Source organism: Arvicanthis niloticus, chromosome X (assembly GCF_011762505.2).
Source record: "Arvicanthis niloticus isolate mArvNil1 chromosome X, mArvNil1.pat.X, whole genome shotgun sequence".
NCBI lineage: Eukaryota > Metazoa > Chordata > Mammalia > Rodentia > Muridae > Arvicanthis > Arvicanthis niloticus.
Window position 1 is genome coordinate 129374678 of NC_047679.1, and position 26714 is coordinate 129401391.

Below are 26714 nucleotides of genomic sequence, written 5' to 3' on the forward strand. Positions count from 1 at the left end.
TGGCCAATGGAATAGAGCATCTTCGAGGATGTTCACACACACCTGGCAAAGGAAGTCCTACAGGTACCAGTTCACCCTGCCCTCTGGACTCTGATAGAGTATCTCCACTCATGGCAAGAATATAAGGCACCTCTGAGTATGGTACTGGGGCCTAGATTGAGGCTCCTACCCCTTAGGTACCAAAAAGTCAGTGGCTTCAAGACCTAGCAGAGTATCCTCATCTTATATTTCCAACTGCTGCTGCAGCAGCCATAGCAGCTGCTTCTGCCACAGCAACATCTTGGTCATCAGTTTGCATCTCACATAACTCACACTTCTTCCATACCCTAAGAAGAACCCAGAGCCCTTTACTACCTGACTGCCTCCAAGCAGGAAACACAATCCCCCAACGTGCTGGAAACACAGGAGAAGCTCTACCCCTAAAAGCACTTGTGGCTTTGCTGAGCATGCAAATACATCTCTTCCACATGACAAAGGTCTCCAAACAGAGGCTGTTGCTGTAACAGAGTGTCTATATGCCCGCCCTGCTTGTGGAACACAGTCATCGAGGGCAATGATAAGCTTACTCTTTCGATCACACTAATCAATCACAGCTGAAGAGAACAGAATTGTAATTGTATGTGAGAGTGTCATGAGGCAATGCAGAAATGTTTGGGTGGAGCAGTAGGTCAGAAGCAACATAGCAGTCTTAACATGTCACAGTGTTAGGGAAGCTGGTCAGTCAGCTTGCACAGATTCTGTGAATAACCACTTCTGCTTCCCAAAGCCTCAAGTTTGTTAGGATCAGTGCCATTCATGGGTGGCGCAGCCTGGAGGAAACCTATATTGAAGGGTCCTATATAAGTCTCTATACAACCTATACAAGTCCCCTGAGAAGGAGCTGTGTGAAACAGCTGTGCTTTTCTGGCTCTCAGAGATACTCGACGCCCCCCACCCCAACCCCTACCCCCACCCCTACCCCTCCCCAGAGAGTCCAGACAGAACGCTGGGTTAAAGGGAACCAACCCTCGCGAGATCTTGTTTGCTCATGCGCAGTGGGCCTCACGTGCTGTTCCATGTATAAACCCGCTGCGTTTGACACAAGAACTTCCTTTTCTTAGTCAAATTGAGAGTGGTACAATTGTGTTAGTGACAGGATTGGGGCGCTGAGGGGAGTAGTCATGCAGGAGCCTGTTGAGGGCTTAGATGGGAGAACAAGGGTTGAAGAAGGTGAGGATAGCCAAAGGAGGCCTCAAGCTCCCAATGCCCAGGCTAGCTCTCAAAATTCAGCAACTGAAGGTGACCATGGCAACTTCCCTCAGAGTTGCCCACAAGATTCTGGGAGGCTGGCTGCTCCTGGGACCCCAGCTGCTCCAGGCAGCTCCAGCCCAGGGAGTGCTGTAGGGTCTGGAGTGTCAGCTGAAGAGGCAGCTGTCATTGCCCAGGAGCAGGCACCACTTCTCCCTGGACCCAGGGGAGATACTGCATCAACAACTGCAAGTCGACTCCTGGAGTTGTATCCTTTCCTGGAAGACCCTTGGCAGGGGCTATGGGAAGATGAGGAGGTTAAAACTTCCATGGAAGGCTTTTGGTGCACAACTGACTAGGGGAAGGACAGACAGATGCAGTGTAAGCAGGACAAGGAGACTCCTTATCTGAGAGGGCTGAAGAGTGTAGAACAAGACCAGAACCACTGGGGAGGTAGGAGGTAACTGGGCTTGGATTGCAGAAGGGTTCATTGCCAGGCAGGCCTAGTAGGTATATCCAGGCGAAGGTATAGTGTAGGCAGTGGATGATGCCTTAACATTATCTCCTCCCAGCTCTGTAACAGTGCCTTTCCGGACTGCAGTGGAGGCAGACATGGCCCGCAGATCCCTGGTCGCCAATGCTCATCGCCAGCAAGTGATGGTTCAGCAGGAGTTCACAGCAAATGACAGTATCCTGGCTGTGTCAGTATTGCAAGTCTGGAGGGGGGTGGGCCTCGGGTTTGGGAGGTAGTGTGCACTCTAGTGGTGCCCTAAGGGAGACACTGGTGAATTATATGTAAGCAGGAAGGCATTGGGTGGTGGACCTAAACAGACCCCTCATCATTTCCCTGATGGTGTCACTTTCTCAATTTTAGTAGGTGGACTACTGAAGACCCTGTCCTCTTCCAAATTTCCATCAACACTTTCCTTGACCAGCTCTCCCTGGTGATGAGAAACATTCAGCGCCTGGAGTTTGTGGCTGTTGTCAAGCGGGGACGAGGAAGAAGTCATGAATCCTAACATGTTACCAGATACAAGAAAAGTCAAAAGCGTTTCCTGGTTTTAGTAATTGTTATTTTGAACTTAAACTTCAGCGTTTCAATGCTGTATGCTCCATATTAGTCTCTTGGTTGTACTGTTTCTTGGTTGCTGAAGGAATGGGTGTTTAAATGTTACTGAACAAAATAAAAAATACCAAATATTTTTCATCTGATTTTACTTTAATATGTCAGAAACTTCCAGATTTTCTCATCTGTGTGCTTCTGTGAAGGAGAAGCTCTGGAATCTAAATGTTTGAATAGTCCAAAGTAATGTGAGACTGTTTAGGATACTGAAGGAAAATTAACTTGTGTAAGTTCGGTCATGCAACACAAATTATTGACAATATTTTGGAAATGCAGATGCTTGTATGTGTACGAATTCATTTTGTGAGGGTCACATGTTTCCATGTATATGTGTTTCTATATACAAATGTGTATGTTTTGTATGTGGAGACCAGATGTCAATTGGGCATGTCTATTTTTGGGGCCTGTGTACTTTGTTGTTTCATTTTGTTTTGGTTTGTTTGTTTGAGGGTCTATCAGTGGTTAAAGCATACCAATTTGGCTAAACTCACTGGAGAGCTAGCTATAGGGGTTTTCCTTTCTTGCCCTCCCTAGCAATGACATGCAAATGTACTGACACCACCTCCAGGTTTTTATATTAAAACTGGTAATTGAACTCACATCCTCATAATAAGGAGCAAGAACTTAACCAAGTTGACAAAAATCCCAAGATCCAATCAATTTTCAAAGAAGGAAATTGAGTTGTAGCACAATAATTGTGTGATTACATGGCAGGAAAGCGATCCTGAGTCTCAAGTAATATGAAAAATAAGGATGTTAAATAATAAAGTTTTCTGCATATATGAAAGTCTGTAAAGGCAATTTTATTTCTTTTGGATCTGAAACCATTTCTTGATTTGTTTCTTTCTTTGATTTGTCTTGGATGTTCCCAATCCTTCTATCTGTCCATGGTTTGTTTAGGGTGGATGTCAGGCCTCTCTGAGAGCCCTCCCTGCTGCCTACTGAATGATGAGGCTTTGAGTGCAGATGGACTGGCACAGACTCGGGCTCCTGTGTAGGTTGAGTTGGGCAGTTACTTATGAAAGGTCCCATCTGTACCAGTTCCCAGGACAAGGGCCGTGTGAGGGAGGAGTGGTTGTTTGGCTCTCGGAGAGGCCCCTTGATCCCCAAGGCCTGGGATGCATTAAGACTCAGCCTGAAACAACACTCTGGAGATCCTGTCTGCACAGACAGCAGTGGGCTTCACATAAGCACTGTATATAAAGGCTGGAGCCTTTCACTTCAGTCATTCAAGAGAGGGTGAGTGGTACAGTTCTGTTGGAGGTGGGTACTGAGAGGAAAACTAGTGTCACCATGCAGGGCTCCTTTTACCCATATATAAAAACTAAAATCTGATGGGGCCTACCAAACAGTCACAAGAACCAGTGAGTGAGTTTAGCAAGAGTCTTTCATGCAGGCTGTTTGGACACAGGTAAGGCACCACTTCACAAACACAAACAATTACCCACACTGCTATTCTATTCTAATCTGAAAGGACAGGGAGCCACAGAATTCCCACTCTGCTGTATGAACCCAGATGGAAGAGCAGACAGTGAAGACAAGGATAGACATAGGCCTCAGGCTCTTCATGCCCGGTCTAGTTCACAGAGTTCTGCATCTGAGGGTAGCCATGGCAGTTTCATTTGTGTGAGTGGCCCAGAAGATAGTGGTAGCCAGGGTTTTTCCAAGCAGTCTAAGCATAAGGGACCCCTGTGGGGTCAGGAGTGGCAGCTGAGGAGGCAGCTGTCCTTCCCCAGGTACTGAATGTCCCTGGGCCCAGTGTAGGTGCTTCAACAACTAGAAGTCAACTCCTAGGGTTGTTATCTTTAATAGGACACCCTTTGGAAGGGCTACAGGAGCATAGGGAAGCCAAAGCAGACATTTGTGACAGCGCCTGTCCGGGAGTCATGTGACAGAATAATAACACTGAAAATTTGGCCTTTGGGGTGTGTGTGTGTGTGTGTGTGTGTGTGTGCATGTGTGTGTGCATGTGTGTGTTTGTGTGTTATTTTTTAATGCAGTTGAGAAAATATGTACCATGCAGCAAATGCTGCTGAGACACTTATGCATGCTTCCAGTGCTGATTCAATCTCATTTTTCAAACTAAAACAAATGGAACCCTTCAATATGGATTTCCTCTAAGCTATCTCACCCACATGTGCAACTGATTCCAAGGACCTCCAGCATGGCATTATTCACTGGTTACAGTATAACCCAGTGGTTATTCAGAGTGCCTGTTCAAGCAGGTCTTGTCTGTCTGTCTTGGACAGTCTAAGATGTTAAGACACTGATAGATGGTTCCATCCATCTTCTCCACCAAAATTTACCCTTTGGTTTGAGAATGCCCTCTTATACAAGAAAGCTCCACATTCTCTTCACCAGGCAGGCATAACCTAAAGGGGTTTGTTAATGTGGCTTAGTGAGAACCCCCTTTTTAGCTCCTTTGGTGATCCAAGAAAGGGTCATGACCTGCATGCTGCTGGCACTGAGGCTTCTTTCCATGTAAGAATTTAATAGAGATATTGAATTCTAAGAAGAAATTGAGCATCTTTGGAGTTACTCCAGTTGTGGCGAGACAGCCACTAGGCAAGAATTGCCTCTTTCCATCTACAGACAAATTACTGTCCAGAAAAGGACACACTTGCAGAATAGTCGACTGATTATATCTGCCTAGACAGAGTAATCAGCCCTAAATAATTCTGCAGCACTAAGGTCTGTCAGATGATCCTGGGCCAGAAGGCAGAAGAACAGATGCTCCAACGTTTTGTAGTATAGGGAGTGTACAGGTGTTCAGAGGTCTCTATAAATTGGCTAAGTTTTAGAAGCTATGCTTTGTGCTTCCCACAATTTTAGTTAACTCAGTCATTCTGGATTTCTGACGGGGTTGAAAACTTATAGTCTCATAGCCAATCCTGGCTATTTATTTACCTTGAGAGAAAAGACCTGAGTGGATGGTTTTCAGCTGACATTCATTCTAAAGCCAAGGAAAAAGCCAGGTTCAGAACTAAGTGTTTTAGTTAGGATAGATGACAGCGGTTCTGGTTAGTCAACAAAATGATGGACTGGGTATTAGGACTATCTTGTACCTCACGGGTACAAATTGGCATAATTATGCTCTAATTGTATTTTGAGAGAAAAGTTTTATTTTAACAGGAAGGGTGATGTGTAGGAGGAGCTAAGGTGGGAGGAGTACGGAGAGGAAGAGAAGGAGTAAGAAGAAGAGAAGAAGGAGAGGAGAAGCTAGGTGATGAGAGAGAGAAAGAGAGAAAGAGGGGGGAGACAGGGAGGCAGATGTTCACGTGTCTCCACCAGTCAAAGATAGTTGATATATCTAGGTTGGGTAGTGGGTTACACCTCTCATTGAGCATTACCAAACTTATAAAGCCTTTGATTAACATTTTTTAAAAAGTGTATAAATGCAAAAAGGAAAAAGGGCATGGGATAGGGGTTTTCTAGGGGGGGGATGGGGAAAGGAGATGGCATCTGAAGTGTAAATAAAATATCCAATAAAAAAACAAAGGAAAAAAAGAATTTAATAGAGAAATTGTAGGGAGGCTCTTACTGCTACTGTCCAAAATAGCTGACGATTACTATAAAAAAGAACCCAGTGAAGCCACTGAGGATGATATTTTCCTGCAATAGCAGTATCATTGGGCATCCAGGATATGGGACGCAATTCAGCTGCAGGGTGACCAATGCAAAAGAACATGCCAGTTTTGATAGAGACTGGATGGACTAAGGATGATCACCTGAAGGTTCAGTGGCTGTCTGAAGCAATGAGTAAAATATCCATTCTGTCCCTTGTCACAAGACTGAGAACCTCACAGCTTGTATAATGTAACCATTTGGGGTACCTTTAAAGATAAACTTGGACTAGTATAACTCTTTCCTGAAATAAACTGAAAAGAGACACTCTGTCAAGTCTTGAAGTCCCTTTTTCAAACAGAGGTCAAGAACTAAGCCTTGGCAGAGCCCCACTTGAAACAATATTAGTATTTCAGATTAAGCCCAGAGCTCTGAGGTTGCAGAAGGCTATGTCTGTTCAGAAGCTCATCACATCTCTCTTTATAGAGTCTCCTGCCCAAGGAGACTGTCACCACTTGAAGAGCCTGCATGAATCAGGAGAATCAGGTGGGTAAAGCAGCAGTTGTGCCACTAGAGGGAGTCTCTGGCAGTAGAAAGAACCCCTGATGAATAACCTGACCAGGCCAGTAGAATTCAGAAAGGGACACTTTCCTTCCAGGGAGGTGATGGGACATCTAGCTTGCCACCAGCATCATCTTTTGTTTTTTAAAACTGTTTTCAGCTTTATAAGGCTGACATAGATGAGCCCTAAAATGAAGCTTCCTCACAAGATTGCTACTAATCATTGCAGGCATTTTACAGAGTCTCTGTAGCACCACTGGTCAGGGCAAACTTGACATTTTCCATGGGTAAATGTTGGGAATCATTCAACCTGTAGATTTCTATTACCTTTGTAGTGTTCTTTCTTTTGTTCATTTTTTCTTTCTTCCTTTCTTTCTTTCTTTCTTTCTTTCCTTTTTTCTTTCTTTCTCTCTTTCTTTCTATCTTTCCTTCCTTTCTTTCCTTTCCTTTCCCTCTTTCTTTCATTTCTTTCTCTCTTTCCTTTCTTTTTCTTTCCTTTCCCTCTTTCTTTCTTTCCTTTCTCTCTTTCCTTTCTTTCCTTTCCCTCTTTCATTCCTCTCTCTCTCTCTCTCTCTCTCTCTCTCTTTTGTAACCAGATATATCTTAACTTAGGAGTGTCCAAAAAATACAATGTGATGCCAGACTAACATCAGTTAAACTTTTGACAAGGGAACAAATACCAAAATGATACCATCAGTCATTTAGCTGGATATAGAACCTGCAACTCACCAGTAGCAGCTGCCTGATGCCATGTGAAGGAACAAACTGGTTTTGGACTTTTTTCTTTACAGCTTTAATGTGATATAATTTATTTGAAACTTAGTTTTAATAAAACAGGTTTTCAGAAATAATAAAGAAAGAAAGAAACAGGCAGAACCTTGAAAGTGTTTTGACATAGCAGGATACGATGGGAATGTTTTTCAGTGATTCTGTTTCCTGCTAAATGGTGGCACCCATGGAGCAAGGAACTGTCGTTCTCTCTTAGAGTGCAGAAGAGTAGTAAGCAGCCAGGCCAACTGAAGGACAAGGTGCACAGGCTTTCTCATTCTCTGCCCCCTCCCCATTTTCCTAACAATTAGCGACTGCATAGGCACATTCCAGTTGCCAAGTAAAACTAAGTTGAGCTCAGTGTCAGAATTCTTGTTGCCAACTTGTCATTCCTCATGACCAGATTTTTTTTCTTTTTGCCTGTTGTTTGTTTTGTTTTGAGAAAGGGCTCCACACAGCACAGGTTGGCCTCAGAACCACCATGTAGCCAAGTATAAAACTTTGAACTCCTGATCCTGCTGCATCTACTGATAGAGTGCATGAGCCAGCCATGGACCTACAAACCCCTCCCACCACCACCTGGTACCACCACCCTGAATCAATCCACTATCCCACATTTCACAGCACCAAGGTCTGTCCACACTGGACCATCTCCACCATCCTTCTGTGATCTCACTATTGCCCGAGATGTACCTTACTCAGAAGTGTCTCCTTGGTGCCCTCCAGAGACACCTCTTAAGACCAACATACATACACAGTCACACAGACATGCCATAAACCTAGACATGTTATTGACTGGACAGAACCTGACACAAATATAGGCATCTTTCTCTAGGTCCTTTCTGGCCATGGGTCCAGGTTATCTATCCAGTCCTTATGTAGCCTGCACTCTCCTAGCAGATGGTTCTTCCTAGTCACCCCTTCCATGTCATCAAGTACCCTGGACCCAGAGCACACCGATAGTGGCCATACACACAAGTTCCCTTGTACCTATCCTGCCGACTATCCTCTCTAATCCAGTTCTGACGCAGAGTCGGGTCCCTCTGGGCCAAGCCAATGCAACCCCTTCCTGTCTTCCACAGCCCTAAGAGCATGCTGAGAGCGATAAGTCTCTGAACTCAGCCAAAACAAGGGCTGTGATGGGGTGTAATACACAAATCACAGTAATCAGTGTCTTCGGATGATGACTGGCTGGAGAAGAAAGTGGACTGTGGAGTTAAAGTACGTGTGTGTGTGTGTGTGTGTGTGTGTGTGTGTGTGTGTGTGTGTTTCGGATTTAGGGGAAATATTTGAGCAAGGCAACTTGACCGAACGACAATCAGGGTCTTGAGGTCTCCAGGTGTCTAGAACACAGGCCAGGCCGGTTTCATAGGCAGTCTGAACATTGGGGTCTGAGCACTGCTGTCACCCTAAGCTATCTTAAGCCTCGAGGTTGCATGACACTTGTGAGTGGGTCAGTTTACCGAGAATGAGTGGTGTGGGGTCCATTTCGGCAATCCAGCTGCAGATCATGAGAGGTTGCTCATGTCTACGTGGGCGACCAGTTTGGCCAGAACCATTTCTCGCGTGGTTCTCTTTTCATAAGCTCTGTGGGCCTCACCTCACGTGGTGTGTTGTGGAGAACAGAGTGAGACTTGGAGCAGGCACCTCAGTCTTTCCTAAAACTTGCAGGGGGCGGTGGTGTCGGTGGTGGATCCCCAGACTCCCTGAGCAGCCGTGAAGGACCGCGGCAGCAGCACAGATGACACACCAAGCAGCAGAGAAGACCAGAGTAGCCTCCCAAGCTCTGGTGCCCAGGATAGTGGAAATGGTGCCGAGAGAGCCGAGGGTAAAGCCAGTGTGCTGAATGGTTCTGGCTGCTCTGTAATCCCCAGGTTGTGAAGGCACAGAAGAGGACGGCCCTTTGGTGGAGAAAGCTGCCCTTGTCGAGAAGCCACCACATGATCCAGAGCAGGAGGTGGAAAGCGAGGAAAGCCAATTACTGGAGTTGTATCCTTTCTGACGTTTGTGTCAGCAGCTGAAGGGTAGTCTGGAGGTGTCCTGAGATGGCCGGGGAGAGGGGTTGTGGGGACATCCCCCAGCATGGGGACGTCTTGAGAAAGTGGTGTTGGAGGGATGGGGAGAATCAAGGGCCTTGGAGGAGGCAGCCTGTGGGGAGAGCACCCGAGGACAACACGATGACGAAGTCACCTTAACAGTATCCCAACCAGTGACCTCAGGGTGCCTTTCCTGTCCTTCATGGATGCAGAGATCGCATGTATGTACCTGACCCAGGGTGAGGAGTCCCTGGAAGGAGCAGTTCACAGGGAGCTCAGAGTGGCTGGCAGTGACCTGGTGATGTAAGTTCTAGAAGGGGAGGAGCCTGCTTGGGGATCAGTAGGCAGCTGTTCATTGTATCCCATTGAACATTTGCAGACACCTAAAAGATTCACTGTGAGGACAAGGGTGTGGTGAGCCAGGGCTGTAGGAGCCTGACAGGGAGACTGGGGGAGTCCTGGAAGGATTGTGTCCACTGGCTCCAGGGGAGGCATGGAGGAGGAGTGGGCTGAGGTGAGCATTCAGTGGCTCCTAATGTGACTTTTCCTCTCCCCTCACTTTTAGTCGAGTAACTTCTGAAAACTCCAGCCTCCTCCACACTTCCGTCTCCTCCCTGCTCAGCCGGCTTTCTACAGTGGTGACTGCCCTGAGGTTCTTTGTGCCTGAGTCCTTCCAGCCTCATCTCGAGTAGAGGACTTCGGTTCTCAGCATGCATCCTCCTGCCCATACCCACTGTACCCTTCCCTAGGCAAAGACTCCCACAGTAGTTGCTTTACTGGGGCAGGGAGGGTGGTGATGGTAATCGTTTCTCTGTGCTTGCCCTGGGATGGCTCAATGTTCGCCAACATTGAAAATAAAATAAAAATGAGAGACTGGTCTGTGCCCGTGCCCATGCCCGTGCCTGTGCCTGCGCCCAAGCCCACACCACACCTGTGTCTGCTTCTGTGTCTGTGTCTCTCTCCGGCTATCTCTAGCCCAGATTTCCTCATCTTCGTCCTAGTGTAGCAGGTGAGCAGGAGAGCATCTGGGATTCAGATGCTCAAGTACTGCAAGGTGATTGCAGGCAGTTTAGGAAAGGTAGAAATCAGTTGAGTCCTGTCATTCAGTGTTAGCTACAGCCAGCACTTTAAAATGTCTTTAAAATGTTGAAGTTGAAATCCCTCCTGATCTGTATAGAAATGTAATGGGTAGAAACGTTTTCCTACTCTGGTTTAAAATCGGGAGCTCATGTCTAGTCTTGTAAGTTCTTAAGCCATGTTCAGTTGATATCCCTGGGAGGGCTGCTCTTTTTTTTTTTTTTTTTCTGAAGTGAAAGGGAGGCAGAGTGGATCTCATCATTCAGTAGGCAGCAGGGAGGGCTCTCAGAGAGGCCTGACATCCACCCTAAACAAACCATGGACAGATAGAAGGATTGGGAACATCCAAGACAAATCAAAGAAATAAACAAATCAAGAAATGGTATCAGATCCAAAAGAAATAAAATTGCCTTTACTGAGTTTCACCTATATATACAAAATAACGTCTGGGCTTCCGATTCCCACCTGAGCCAGCCAGGAGCAGAGACCTGGTCGCTGGACCCAATCCCACACAGCACACGCCCCAGTTGCAGCTCAGTCCCCCTCCCCCAGGTATTCAGACAGCTCAAACTTCATGGGTGAAACCTTAAATCCCGCCCCTGTGACCAGGGGAAGCAGATTTCCCACTCTGTGGGAGACCTGAGTGCCTTCTGGTTCCCACCTGTGCCCATTGGGAGCACAGACCAGATCACACACACAGCCCACACTCCAGTTGCAGCTCAACTCCCCAGAATCACAGGATCACAGAATCACAGGAAGGACAGGCTCCAGTCAGAGACAGGGAGGCCAGGTAACACCAGAGATAACCAGATGTCGAGAGGCAAGTGCAAGAACATAAACATCAGAAACCAATTTGACTTGGCAGCCTCAGAACCCAGTTCTCCCACCACAGCAAGCCCTGGATACCCCACCACACCCTTAAAAACAAGATTCAGATCTAAACTCTCATTTCATGAAGATGATAGAGGACTTTAAGAAGGACATAAAGAACTCCTTAAAGAAATACAGGAGAACACTAGTAAACAAGTAGTAGACGCCCTTAAAGAGGAGAGGCATAAATCCCTTAAAGAAATACAGGAGAATGCAATCAAACAGGTGAGGGAATTGAACAAAACTGTCCAGGATCTAAAACTGTAAGTAGAATCATTAAGGAAAACTCAAAGGGAGGCAGCCCTGGAGATGGAAAACCTAGGAAAGAGAACAGGAGTCACAGATGCAAGTATCACCAACAGAATTCGAGAAGTAGAAGAGAGAATCTCAGCGGCAGAAGGTACAATACAAGACATAGGCACAACAGTCAAGGAAAACACAAAAAGCAAAAAGCTCCTATCTCAAAACATTTAAGAAATCCAGGACACAATGAAAAGACCCAACCTGAGAAAAATAGGTATAGAAGAGAGTGAAGATTCCCAACTCAAAGAGCCAGCAAACATCTTCAACAAAATTATAGAAGAAAACTTTCCTAACCTAAAGAACGAGATGCCCATAAACATACAAGATACCTACAGAACACCAAACAGATGGGACCAGAAAAGAAATTCCTCTTGTCACATAATAATTAAAACACAAAATGCACAGAGCAAAGAAAGACTATTGAAAGCAGAAAGGGGAAAATGTCAAGTAACATAAAAAGGCAGACCTATCAGAATTACACCAGACTTCTCACCAGAGACTCTAAAAGCCAGAAGATGCTGGACAGATGTCATACAGACCCTAAGAGAACAAAAATGCCAACCCTGGCTACTATACCCAGCAAAACTTGCAATTACCATAGATGGAGAAACCAAAGTATTCCAGGACAAAATCAAATTTAAACAATATCTTTCTACTAATCCAGCCCTACAGAGGATAATAGAAGGAAAAGTCCAACACAAGGAGGGAAACTACACCCAAGAAAAAGCAAGAAATTAATCTTTTCACAACAAACTCAAAAGAGGAGAAACACAGAGGGGAAATACACAAACATAATTCCAACTCTAACAACAACAGTAACAGGAAGCAACAATCATTGGTCCCTAATATTGCTCAACATCAATGGACTTAATTTCCCAATAAAAAAAGACATAGGCTATCAGACTGGATACGTAAACAGGATCCAGCATTTTGCTGCATATAGGAAACGCACCTCAGAGTCAAAGGCAGACAGTCCCTCAAAGTAAAAGGATGGGAATTTTTTTTCCAAGCAAATGGTCACAAGAAACAAGCTGGGGTAGCCATCCTAATATCCAACGAAATAGACTTTCAACAAAAAAAAGTTATCAAAAAGGATGGAGAAGGTCACTACATACTTATCAAAGGAAAAATCTACCAGGATGAAGTCTCATTTCTGAACATCTATGCCCCAAATGCAAGGGCACCCACGTTTGTAAAAGAAACGCTACTAAAGCTCGAAATACACACTGAACCTCACACAATATTAGTAGGGGATTACAACATCCCACTCTCACCAATGGACAGATCATGGAAACAGAAGTTAAACAGAGACACGGTGAAACTAAAAGAAGTTATGAACCAAATGGATTTAACAGATATCTACAGAACATTTCACCCTAAAACAAAAGAGTATACCTTCTTACATTCTTCTCAGCACCTCATGGTACCTTCTCAAAACTTGGCCATATACGCAGACACAAAATAAACCTCGATAGATACAAGAACATTGAAATAATCCCATATATTCTATTGGACCACCACAGACTAAGGCTGGTCTTCAATAGCAACAAAAACAACAGAAAGCTCACACACATGTGGAAGCTGAACAACTATCTACTCAATGATAACTTGGTCATGGAAGAAATAAAGAAAGAAATTAAAGACTTTTTAGAATTCAATGAAAATGAAGGCACAACATAACCCAAATTATGGGACACAATGAAAGCAGTGCTAAGAGGAAAACTCAGCTCCGTGTGCCTCCATAAAGAAATCGGAGAGATCATACACTAACAGCTTAACAGCTCATCTGACAGCTCTAGAACAAAATGAAGCAAATATACCCAAGAGGAGTAGAAGGCAGGAAATAATCAAACTCAGGGCTGAGATCAACCAAGCAGAATCAACAAAACTAGGAGCTGGTTCTTTGAGAAAATCAACAAGATGGACAAACCTTTAGCCAGACTAACCAGAGGGCACAGAGACAGTATCCAGATTAACAAAATCAGAACTGAAAAGGGAGACATAAACAACAGAAACCGAGTAAATTCATAAAACAATCAGATCCTTCTAGAAAAGTCTATACTCAACAAAACTAGAAAACCTGGATGAAATGGATGATTTTCTAGAGAGGTACCAGGTACCAAAGTTTAATCCGGATCAGATAAACCATCTAAACAGCCCCACAACCCCCAAGGAAATAGATGCAGTCATTAAAAGTCTCCCAACCAAAAGTAGCCCAGGGCCAGATGGTTTTAGTACAGAATGCTATCAGACCTTCAAAGAAGATGTAATACCAATACTCCTCAAACTATTCCATAAAATAGAAACAGAAGGAACACTGCCCAATTCTTTCTATGAAGCCACAGTTACACTGATACCTAAACCACAAAAAAGACCCAACAAAAAAAGAGAACTACAGATCACTCCCCCTTATGAATATCGATGCAAAAAATACTCAATAAAAATTTCGCAGAGAGAATCCAAGAACACATCAAAATGATCATCCACCATGATCAAGTAAGCTTCATCCCAGGGATGCAGGGATGGTTCATTATACAGAAATCCATCAACATAATCCACTATATTAACAGACTCAAAGGGAGAAACAAGCACATGATCATCTCATTAGATGCGGAAAAAGTCTTTGACAAAATACAACACCCATTCATGTTAAAAGTATTGGAGAGGTCAGGAATTCAAGGTGCATACCTAAATATAATAAAAGCAATATACAGCAAACCAATAGCCAATATCAAACTAAATGGGGAGAAACTCAAAGCAATCCCGTTAAATTCAGGGACTAGACAAGGATGTCTATTCTCTTCCTACCTTTTCAATATAGTACTTGCCAGAGCAATTAGACCAAAAAAAAAAAGAGAGAGAGAGAGAGAGAGAGAGAGAGAGAGAGAGAGAGATCAAAAGGATACAAATTGGGAAGGAGGAAGTCAAGACATCACTATTTGCAGATGATATGATAGTATACATAAGTGACCCCAAAACTTCTACCAGAGAGCTCCTACAGCTGATAAGCAACTTCAGCAAAGCGGCTGGATATAAAATTAACTCAAACAAATCAGTAGTCTTCCTCTGCTCAAAGGATAAAAGGGATGAGAAAGACACTAGGGAAATGACACCCTTCACAATAGTCTCAAATAATATAAAATATCTTGGTGTGACTCTAACTAAGCAAGGGAAAGGTCTGTATGACAAGTCTCTGAAGAAAGAAATTGAGGAAGAACTCAGAAGATGGAAAGATCTCCCATGCTCATGGGTTGGCAGGATTAATATAGTAAAAAGAGCCACCTTGCCAAAAGCAATCTATAGATTCAATGCAATCCCCCATCAAAATTCCACCTCAATTCTTCATAGGGTTAGAAAGAGCAATTCTCAAAATCATTTGGAATAACAAAATACCTAGGATAGTGAGAACCATTCTCAACAATACAAGAACTTCTGGGGGAAACACCATCCCTGACCTAAACCTGTACTACAGAGCAATCATGATAAAAACTGCATGGTATTGGTACAGAGACAGGCAGGAAGATCAATGGAATAGAATTGAAGACCCAGGAATGAACCCACACACCTATGGTCACTTGATCTTTGACAAAGGTGCTAAAAACCCACCAGTGGGAAAAGGACAGCCTTTTCAACAAATGGTGCTGGTTCAACTGGAGGTCAGCATGTAGAAGAATGCAAATTGATCCATTCTTATCCCCTTGTACAAAGCTCAAGTCCAAGTGGATAAAGGACCTTCACATAAAACCAGATACACAGAAACTAATAGAAGAGTAAATGGGAATGAGCCTCGATAGAATACTTGGGCACAGGGGGAAATTGGTGAACAGAACACCAATGGCTTATGCTTTAAGATCAAGAATTGACAAGTGGGACCTCATAAAATGGCAAAGCTTCTGTAAGGCAAAGGACACTGTCAATAGGACAAAATGGCAACCAACAGATTGGGAATAGATCTTTACCAATCCTACATCCGATAGAGAGCTAATATCCAATATATACAAAGAACTCAAGAAACTAGACTCCAGCCAACCAAAAAAAAAACCTATTAAAATTGGGGTACAGAGCTAAACAAAGAATTCTCAACATTTGAGGAAACTCGAATGGCCGAGAAGCACCTAAAGAAATGTTCAACATCCTTAGTCACCTGAGAAATGAAAATCAAAACAACCCTGAGATTCCACCTCACACCAGTCAGAATGGCTAAGATCAAAAACTCAGGTGATAGCAGGTGCTGTTGAGGATGTGTTGAAAGAGGAACACTCCTCCATTGTTGGTGGGACTGCAAGCTGGTATAACCACTCTGAAAATCAGTCTGGCAGTTCTTCAGAAAATTGGACATAGTACTACCTGAGGACCCAGCTATACCACTCCTGGCATATACCCAGAAGATGCTCCAACATACAACAAGGACATCATATGCTCCACTATGTTCATAATGAAGAATGAAAAATTATAAAAATCATTTTTATAGAATATATACATATATAGATGCCTTTCAAGTTCTTTTAGAGACATGGAAAATTTTCTCTGAAACAAGCCAGGCCAGTTCCAGGAACTGGCTGTAAGGAGTGAAAGTCATTCAGGTGGTAAAAACACAATGACAGGACTGTGGCTTTACAGCTGGAGCTAGTGAGAATAAATAGTTGATAAATGACAAGGTAGGGCAGTGACTTGGTGAAACCACATTTTTGAGAAAATGATTGTACTGGGTAATTTCCATGGCCATTAACCTTTTAGGGTGGGTTTCTTTGGAATGTATCACTATTCTCATGTTATGTATCCTTGGCAACCTCTTACCCCCTCCCCACTCCCCTGGTTTGTGGTTTTGCTCTTTAAAAGACCCCGGTACCCATCACTCAGGGCCAAAAACCCTGCTCTTGGAGCTAAAGAGCTTGTCGTTTTTTGACCGCCGGCTCCTCCCCTAATAAACCTCTGCTGATTGCATCCAGGTATGGTTTCTTGTGATTTTTGGGTGGTCGTGATCCGGAGGCTTGAGGAAGGGTCTCCCGAGTATGGGGGTCTTCATTTGGGAGCTCGTGGGTCTTCAATAGCAGCCTTATTTTTAATAGCCAGAAGCTGGAAAGAACCCAGATGTCCTTCAACAGAGGAATGGGTACAGAGAATGTGGTACATTTACACAACAGAGTATTACTCAGTTATTAAAAATAATGAATTTGTGAAATTCTTAGGCAAATGGAAGGAACTAGAAAATATCATCCTGAGTGAGGTAACCCAATCACAAAAGAACACACATGGTATGTACTCACTAATAAGTGCATACTAACACAAAAGCTCACAATGCCTATGATACAACCTACAGATCATATGGAGCCTAGAAGGAAGGAAGGCCAGGGGCTGGATGCTTCAGTCCTGCGGGGCAGGCACGGGGAGATGAGGAATTGGGAATAGCCACTGAAGGGTCCCAGACAGCAGAGAAACGTGAGGCTCCCAGGACCCAACGGGTTTGACTTTAGCCATAATGCGCAGGGAAGGGGGAGATAGAACCTATGGAGACCACCTCTATCTAGTAGATAGGCATGGGCCCTGGTCGAGGGATGGGTCCACCTACCAATCTCAAAGTTTTTTAACCCAGAAATGTTCCTGTCCAAAGGAAGAACGGGGACAAAAAATGGAACAGAGAATGAAGGAAGGGCAAACTGGAGAACGGCCCCACCTGTGGATACATCGTGTGTTGTGGATAGCCTCGGCCTTGTATTTTGATGTTAATTCCCCTTTCCTGGGCGGGGCTGCAGAGGAGGGGTGAATCATTACACAGGTGATTTCTAGTGAACCTTCTGCCCACCTTACTTTGTAAAATAAAGGCTGGAGCCAGTGATTGGGCAGAAGAAGGAGAGGTGGAGAAATAAAGGTTGGTGGGAAGAGGGCAGGAGGAGAGAGGAGAGAGAAGACAACAGAGGGTGACGGGGAAGCAGGAGGTAGAAGGAGAAACGCAGGGTCTGGAAAACCCACAAGTTATAAGGGTCTCATAGCTAGGGAGTAGAGTAGTGAAGTGGTGAATCTGCCCAATCTAGGCTTGCCGATATATTCATAATTATTGAGTTGTGTTTTCTTTGACCGGTCTTATTTGGGTTGGAGATTTATAGCAACAATTGTGTCTGCAGACACCAAACCCAACACTGTTGCCATGGTCAAGAGGCACTTGCAGACAGGAACCAAGTGTGGCAGTTCCTGGGGAGGTCTTGCCAGCAACTGACCAATGCAGAGTGGGTTGCTTGGAGCCAACGATCAGACTGAACTCAGGGAACCTGGTGGGGGAGCTGGCAGAAGGACTGGGGGAGTGAAAGGGGATTGCAACCCCACTGGAAGAACAACATAGGCTGTCCTGACCACCAAGTTCTCCCAGAGACTAGACCACCAACCAAGGAGTGTACCTTGAGGGATCCATGGCTCCAGATACATGTGTAGCAGAGGATGGCCTTGCCTGACAAGCAACTGGAGGGGAGGTCCTTGGTTCCAGTGAGGTTTGATGCCCCAGAGTAGGGGGATGCTGGAGTGGTGAGGTGGGAGAGTGTGGGTGGGTGGGGGAGCACTCTCACACAGGCAAAAGGGAGGGGGGAGGGCAGATGTGGGATGTGGGATTGTTGGAGGGGTAGCCGGGAAGTGAGATGTCATTTGAGATGTAAAGGAATAGAATGATTAATAATAAAAAATAAAAAATAAATAAAATCTGATGGGGCCTAACAAACAGTCACAAGAACCAGTGAGTGAGTTTAGCAAGATTCTTGCATGCAGGCTGTTTGGACACAGGTAGGCACCACTTCACAAACACAAACAATTACCCAACTACTATTCTACACTAATCTGAAGGGACAGGGAGCCACAGAATGTATGGGTTTTTGTGCACCATTTGTGTGCAGAAAATGTCACTGGATCCCCTGGAACGCAGTTACCATGTGCATGCTAGGAACAGGACCTGTATCCTCATGAAGTGTAGCCTGTGCTCTTAACCAATGAGTCATCTACCTCTCCAAACCAGAAGAGGTTTCTAAAACAAACAACAACAACAAAACAGGACAAAGATATTTCAAAGAAAACAATGATAATGAAGTCACACAATTTTTGTTTTTTTGTTTTTTTTTTTCTTGGCTGAATGGTACTCTGCATTATCTCCTGGTTGCAAGAATAAGCACTGTTTTTTTCACACTAAACTCTTCTTATTTCAAACATTACTGTACTTATTGCTTAACAAATGGCCTTGACTAATTTGCTTTTTCTTCCATTTCCTAAACTGTCTTAAATTACTTTAGATTACAAGAAATCTTTAGAATTTAAATTACTTTAGACTACAAGACATTCTGAATCCCAGAACTTCTTCACAGAAACACACACATGTGAATTAAAAAAAAAAAAAAAGCAGAGGTTTCTGCCATAGACAAACAAAAGTCAAGTCATACAAAGAAACAAAATTAAAAAAAAAAAAAAAAAAAAACATCGTAGGTCAGTTGTATTTTGCTCAGCAATGAATGTTTAAGTACCCGTTCCTTTAGCAATAGTGAAACAAGCCTATCAAGAGACTTATAGAGGGCATATGAGCATCAAAAACATCGAACTTTGAAGGCAAAGTGACAATTACCAAAAGCATGAAATGCTTCTGTCTTGTCTTGTAGCAGGTAACAGATCAGTTATTATGACTTCTTTCTCTTCTTCGTTTAAAAGCCACAAACTGAAGGTGTTGAATGTTTCTCATGACCAGGGAGAGTTGATCAAGGAAGTTATTGATGGAAATTCGGAAGAGAACAGGGTCTTCTGTAGTCCACCTACTAGATGAGAGAAAGAGACACCATCAGGGAAACGATGAAGGAATCTGTTCAGGCCCACCACACTATGCTTTCCCACTTACACCTATCTCACCCGCATCTCCACTAGCAAGCCCCTACAGTGCACACTGCCTCCCAACCCTGAGGCCACCCCTACTCCAGAGTTTTGGAAAACTGACACAGCTAAGATACTGTCATTCACAGTGTACTCCTGCGGAACCATTAAGAGCTGACGCTGGGCATTGGCGACCAGGGACCTGCGGGCCGTGTCTGCCTCCACAGCAGAAGAGAAAGGCACTCTCACAGAGCTGGAAAGAATTTATGGTTAAGGTACCATCCACCTTTAGGTTTCCTATTGCTATGTAGCCTGGTATACTTCTGCGGTTTGTCTGGCACTACCCTCTTCTGCCATCCAAGACCAGGACTACCCCTGAACCATCTTCCTGACTATGTGAAACAAGCCTCACCCACCTCCCACTTCCCCAGTGGTTCATTCAGATTTTCGTCTACACCCTGAAATCTTCCCAGGCTTAGGCAACTCCCTGTCCTGCCAGCACAACATTTCTTCTTGGACTGACAGTCCAGAGTGTACTACTCTTGTCTCTTCCCCACCCTGCTGTCAGTCTTCCTGCTCACCCACCCAAAAGCCCCCCGTTTCTCGTTTTATCCCTCCTCATCTTCCCATAGCCCCTGCCAAGGGTCTTCCAGGAAAGGATACAACTCCAGGAGTCGACTTGCAGTTGTTGATGCAGTATTTCCCCTGGGTCCAGGGAGAAGTGGTGCCTGCTCCTGGGCAATGACGGCTGCCTCTTCAGCTGACACTCCAGACCCTACAGCACTCCCTGGGCTGGAGCTGCCTGGAGCAGCCTGACTGCCGGCATCTTGTGGGCGACTCTCACGAGGGGAGTTGTCGTGGTCACTCTCAGTCGCCAAACTCTGAGAGCTAGCCTGGGCATCGCCAGCTTGAGGCCTATGCTGCCCATCCTCGCCGCCTTCGTCAAAACCTGTTCTGCCACCTGCGTAGTCCTCACCAGGATCCTGCATGGCGATTCTGACTTTCCACTCAGTGACCTCGGCTCAAGCAACTGCACCACTCAGGTTCAGCTATGGAAGGAAGTGAGGTGGCGGTTACAACCCGCTAACACCCATCACACCACGCGTGTGCCCACTGCGCTTGCGCAAGTAAGTTCTCGCGAGGCTTGGTTCCCGGCTGAGCTACCGCCTGGCTCTTGGTACCTTAGAACTCCTGCTCCCTAACTCGGCTCCTGTCCTAGGTGGCTTGTACTGATGGAACCTTTCAATATATGATTCCCTTCAAGTTTCTCCACCATCGAATGTGGAGAAACCGCCCCCTTGGCACAACAGAAAGCCTGATGCTTCAGGAGCTCACTGCAGCAGCAGTAGTGCATGATGCTGCAAGAGCACCTGTGCCAGCACGTCCAGCCTGTGTCCAGGATGAACGTAGCTGTTGCGACCCTGAGAGATGGTTCCCAAACTGAGATACTCTACCCAAACTTTACCCCCTGAACTCAGACCCTTGCACACAGTGATGCCCCATATCTGTCACCAGGTGGGCATCCCTTAATGACACAGATTAGTGAGGCTGAAAGAGAAGGCCCAGCACAGCCCTCAATGCTGGCCGAGATCTGAGACAGATCTTCATCGCCTCCCTGTCTTCATTCATGTTCCTAAGGCTAGACCCTGTGCTGGGGATGGGATGGCACGGTATGGGATTGGCTCAGAGGCTTTTGCTTCTCTCCCAGAACTAGGCGATGAACGGAGGAAATGTCAGCAGGATCATCACAGGAGCATTTGTCCCATGGGCACTCACGGTGTGTTCAAAGACCTGGGAATCATTTGGCACAATGTGAGGCATGGCACTGGGGAACCATCTGCTAGGGCAGTGGCCTTAGGTTGGAGTCCATGGCAGGAAACTGGTGAGTGTAGGTGGTTTCCCCATTTACAGTGAAGAAAGATATCGTTTAAGAGTGAATAAAGCATGCTTTGTTCATGCTCTTGAAGGGCAGAGCTGAAACTGGTGCCTAGAAGTGGTGTTTCCTGCCATCTGGTGGTGTTGAGTTGGTGGGGGACTGTATGGCCTCTCAAAGTGGATGATCCAGTGGCCATGCAGGTTGCAGGCGAATTCATAGGGACTGCTGAGATCAGAGAGTAAGACAAGACAAGACCATCCTGGTGGTCTGGACATCCTCAGAGTCCCATGTGACCCGGGTGGTCACAAGAGGCAGGAGACCCAGGCTACAGGGACTCATTGGTACCTCGTGTTCCCAGCTTGTGTAGTGGTGTCCTGCCTGACTCTGGAGGATACAGTTAGTTCCTCGGGACTCAGAGGGCATTTTGAACAGTCCTAGTTGGACTCTCCAGAGGGTGGTTTGGTCCACACGCTGAGTCGGAGCTGGATGGATTCTGCAGGGCCACAGCTAGAGGGTCAGAAGCAGATTGCTTCGTTTATGTGATTCCATACAGTCTGGGGTAGTGGTGGTGGTGGTGGGGTGTTCCTCGGGGAGCAGAGTTCATGGAGAATGTGAAGGACTCCTAGGGGAACCCATCCAAGAAAATAGTGGGAGCCTTCATTGGCTGGGGAATTGGTCCATTGGGAGCCAGACACCAGAGTGAGTTCTTGTTCTTAATTCCTTCGACGATGAACAGTGCTGTGGAAGTTCAAGCTAAATAAACCTTTTCCTCCCCACGTGTTTCTTGGTCATGGTGTTTTTGTTGCAGTAATAGAAATCCTAACTGAGACACTATTTTGCATTTATATATATCTGTGTATCACCTTTATGTATGCCTGGTGTATAAGGAGGCCAGAAGATGTTGTTAGATCTCCTGGAACTGGAGTTACAGACAACTGATGCTGTTAAGCCATAATATGAATGCTGGAAATCAAACCTGGATTCTCTGGAAGAGCAGCCTGTGTTCTTAACCACTGATTTACCTCTTCACTCCCAATTCACTGGTAGATTTGATAAGGTTTAAGTAGAGAGATGCCTATCTCATGAGCTCACTGTATTTTTTTTCTCCTCTAAATGAGTTAACTTCCCTTCAATTTCTATTGACTCATTTCTCTGATTATGCTTCATAATTGGAGAAAATTTGACCCTTAAACCTTAAAATAAAAGGTAATGATACTTTTTCTGTTATATCATGCAGTGTGAATATCAGCTATGAACAGATTGTGGTTAGGTAGGCAAGGAAGGTCCAGAAAGTTTTTATAATCCTGCTTTACAACCAGGTCTCTTTTTGTAGATTCCTGGGCAAAGGCCCACGATATTGAACATATAAATTTTCTGTGCTGCAAGGAAAGACCCAGATTAATGCCAACAAGGTAAGTTCAATCCAAGAATGACACTCATAAGATAGACCTATTCAATTAAAAAATGCCGACAAATGGGAAAAATGAAAACCTTTGCTAACATTGCCATCTAGTGGACAATAAAAGATTAGTGTCATTGTCATATCCCACAATCCCCACCCCTGCTGCCTCAAACACCTGTAGGTGAGTCCTTTCCAGCAAAGTGTTAGGGAGTCAACAACTTTTCTCTATGCAAAACTTTAAATAAAGTAGGTTTGTAAGAGTTTCTTAGATTATCCTGAGAAATATATACATAATTTTTATATTCTTCCAAAATGATGAGTTTTCTTGGAAGGCTAACAATACAACTGTAAAACAGAATTCAACTGATTCTGAAAGAACTGGCTTCAGATTGACTCAAAGCTCTAGGCATTATGCAGATCAGTTACGTATGTTAGATCCTAAGTATCCCATATGACCTGAAGCATTCCTGGTGGATTCTTGGAGATGGAATACTGAGGATAATATGTGGGGATGTTGTTGTTTGTGTGTTAAGGAAACAAAAATTAGTAACGTAAAAAACAGTATATTATGCTAGATTGAAAATTATTAACTAGGGGGAGGCTCAATAAAAACCCTATTGCCTTTTTAGGGTGTCTTTAGGAGAATGTGTACTAACACTTCTTTAAAGTAAAAATACTTCTCTGGGACAAATTTCTATCAATTTGCTTCTAACACCAGAAGGAAATCACAAACTTTGTTGTTAGTACCCAAGACACTGATGTTCAACAATGATGTTCAATGGAAAATTCTGTTTTTAATAAAAATATGTTAGATGGGGAACGACAGGACAAAAACAGGCCGATGCTACCCTGGGAAAGAAAAAAACGAAAGGTATGCAGATGTTCCTTCAGCTTTACATGGTGACTTAAAACCTCCTACTGGCTTCTCTTTCCCAGAGGAAATAGACTCTAAAATTAATGCTGTCTCAAATAAAGGCCACTGGAAGAGAATTGCTCAATATTGGACTGCTTTCTAATACTCCTTGCCTTTAGTGTAGTAAAACAGGACATTGGATGGCTTAGTGACACAAGGATCTAAAGGGCTTCCAGACCAAAGACCCAGATGTTGACTCTGGAATGAGGAAACCCTTGATCCAGTTGGCTTTTGAGTCAGCCATAACCACCAATAAGTTAGAGCTTCATGTAAATCTTGAAGTTGCAGGCAAGAGATTAAATTTTCTTATTTTATTAAAAAAACTTAGAACATCATATATATATAATATATATATATATATATATATATATATATATGTTTTATTATAGCATTTCCAAACAAAATTTGTTTCTGTTTGATTCTCTTTTCCTATTCCTGTGAATCCCCTTGTATCCTTCCATTTTTCCCCCCCGCCACAAGACTCCATTTTTCTTTCTTTCACTTCTCATGCACCCTATTACCTGCTCCTTCTTCAAGATCTTTTTTCTCCTAAGTGGTCTCCTTACTAATTTCATAGCCCATACCCAAATTTTATATGCCCATCCCCAATTCATATACATACATACAGAAATCATTTAACAGGTTCCATATATGAGAAAGAACATACATTTTCATTGAAGTCTGGTTTACCTTGCTTGATTTAATACTTTCCAGATGCATCCTTTTTCTGCAGATTAAATTTTGATAACATGGCCTCTAATCTTTTATTTCAGGCAATTAGCTTCTAACTCTTGAAGAGGTAGGGCTATCACCCTCATATCAATCTTTCCTGAAGGCAAAAACAGTGATTTAGCATTTTTAGACACTACCCCCCCATTATTCACTGAGTATGGGCTATAAACATGTAAGGTGGAGCAGTCAGAATCACTTAGATTAAAGGACTCATACCTTTCCTACCTTTTACTCTATATTTTGTTAAATTCAATTCCTTCTACTATAAAATGTTTTATGGTTCTAAATATGAAAGATACCTTCTCCCCATACCTGCTCCTAAATTTCAATTTCTCTTTTGGCTTTAAATAGACTGATGGACAGGATTGGAATAAAAAAGTAATTTGGACTTGATGTGCCAGGGTGGGGTGATACCTAGAGGGGGCCTCCCCATTCTCAGAGGAGAAAAAGTGGAATGGTGGAGCAACTGTGGGATAAAGGCTGGAGAGAGGGAAAACAGATGTTGGGATGTAAAGTGAATAAATAAATTAACAAAAAATCAAAATGACAAAAATAAATAAACAAAACCTAACTTCCATGAGGTTCTATAGACAGCCTCCATATTTTTAGTCATGTCCTATCAAGGAACATAAATGACTTAAACTGTGATGGTTATACAGTTTTAGATAGTAATCTTACAAATATGTGATGATCTCTTTTTTTTGCTCTCCTTCCTTAAAAAGAGGCCACCAAATCTCCTAATATAAACTTTAAATTTACTAGGTGACAGAGGATATATAATTTCTAAGCCCCCAGCCCATTTATTATTACAAAAGGCATTATATCTAGGATTCATTTTGACTCTGAAGTATAGGCTTTGGTGGGGGTGGGATATTGTAGGAAGAGCCACCCAGGCCCTTCCAAACCCTAGCACTAAAAAACAGCTTAGAAATTTTTTAGAAATTCATAATTTATTTATTTTTATTTTATGTACACTGGTGTTCTACCTGCATGTATGTCTGTGTGAGGGTGTCAGATCCCTGGAACAGTTATGAGCTGCCATGTGGATGCTGGTAATTGAACACTGATCCTTTGGAAGAGCAGCCAATGCTCTTAACTGCTGAGCCATCTCTCTAGCCTCCATTTTTTAAACTAATCATCTACTTTTGTTTTTTGGATTTCTAAGTACAAATTCATGGCCAAGACTCTGTATGAATACTTAAATGGACATAATAACTGAACTTTCCATATCTTGTGCAGAAAAAAACAAGAGGCTTTTAATGACCAAAAGCCGAGACTCCAGCTTTAAGGTTGCCACATGACAGTTTTTTTAAAACAGAGTAGCATGTATATGGGCATTTTTCTTGCATGTATCTGTATACCTCCTATGTGCTTGGTACCTGCAGAGGATGAAAGAGGGCATGGGATCCCCTGGAACTTGAGTTAACAAAAGGTTGTGAGATAACCTTTGTGGGCGCTGAGAATCCAACCCAGGTCCTCTGCAAGGGCAGCCAGTGCTCTTAACTACTAAGACATCTCTTCACACACCCCCCCCCTTTTAAAATTTGTGATTCTGAATGCCATGGTGTGGTCTTGGTAGTCCTTACCTAGGCCTTGAGTCAAATCCATTTATTGAAATAACCTGATTTAGAAGTTCAAGGGCCACCAAGATGTGTGAAGATAATAGCTGACTCTACTATCTTAATAGAAGAAACTCTAAAATCACTTTGGGCTCCTATTTGCATATTTCATACCAAATAATATCCCTGTCAAAATCTGAATGGTATGCACTAACTATTCCCAGTTTGTTTTCTCTGCTTTGTGCTTACAGTTCAAGATGTGAGCTCTCAGCTCATTGTTTCACCACTTTACCTGTTGCCATGTGATGGTGATGAATTTTTATCCCTGTGGAAGCATAAGCCTAAACAAATTCTTCCTTCTGTAAATTGCCTTGGTCATGGTGCTTTATTATAGCAATAGAAAAGTAGTAATACAGCATCCTCTGCTTTTCCCAATCTATTTAATGAAAAATCATTAAAGAATTTCATGAGTCTGGCCATCACAGCTGATGCCGAACATAACAAATTTGTAAACATGTTTGATGGCAAAGGTATCTATAAAACCTGTGAAGGCTTTTACTATATTTAGGTATGGACCTTGAATTCCTGATCTCTCCAAGACTTTTTTTTTTTAACATGAAGGGGTGTTGTATTTTGTCAAAGGCTTTTTCAGCATCTAATGAGATTATCATGTGGGTTTTGTCTGAGTTTGTTTATATAGAGGATTACATTGATGGATTTCCATATATTGAACTATCCCTTGCATCCCTGAGATGAAGCCTACTTGATTGTGGTGAATGATTGTTTTAATATGTTCTTGGGTTTGGTTTGTGAGAATTTTATTGAGTATTTGTATCAATATTCATAAGGGAAATTGATCTGAAGTTCTCT

General features: G+C 43.7%; 1 protein-coding gene across 1 annotated transcript; it reads left to right on the top strand.

Moving 5' to 3' along the window:
• Positions 1-1160: 1160 nt before the first annotated feature.
• Positions 1161-2282, top strand: LOC117695467 (uncharacterized). Its single transcript, XM_034486357.2, has 3 exons — positions 1161-1495; positions 1800-1928; positions 2102-2282. The coding sequence occupies exons 1-3, from the start codon at positions 1161-1163 to the stop codon at positions 2244-2246; spliced, it is 609 nt and encodes a 202-aa protein (XP_034342248.1). The 3' UTR covers positions 2247-2282.
• Positions 2283-26714: the final 24432 nt, after the last annotated feature.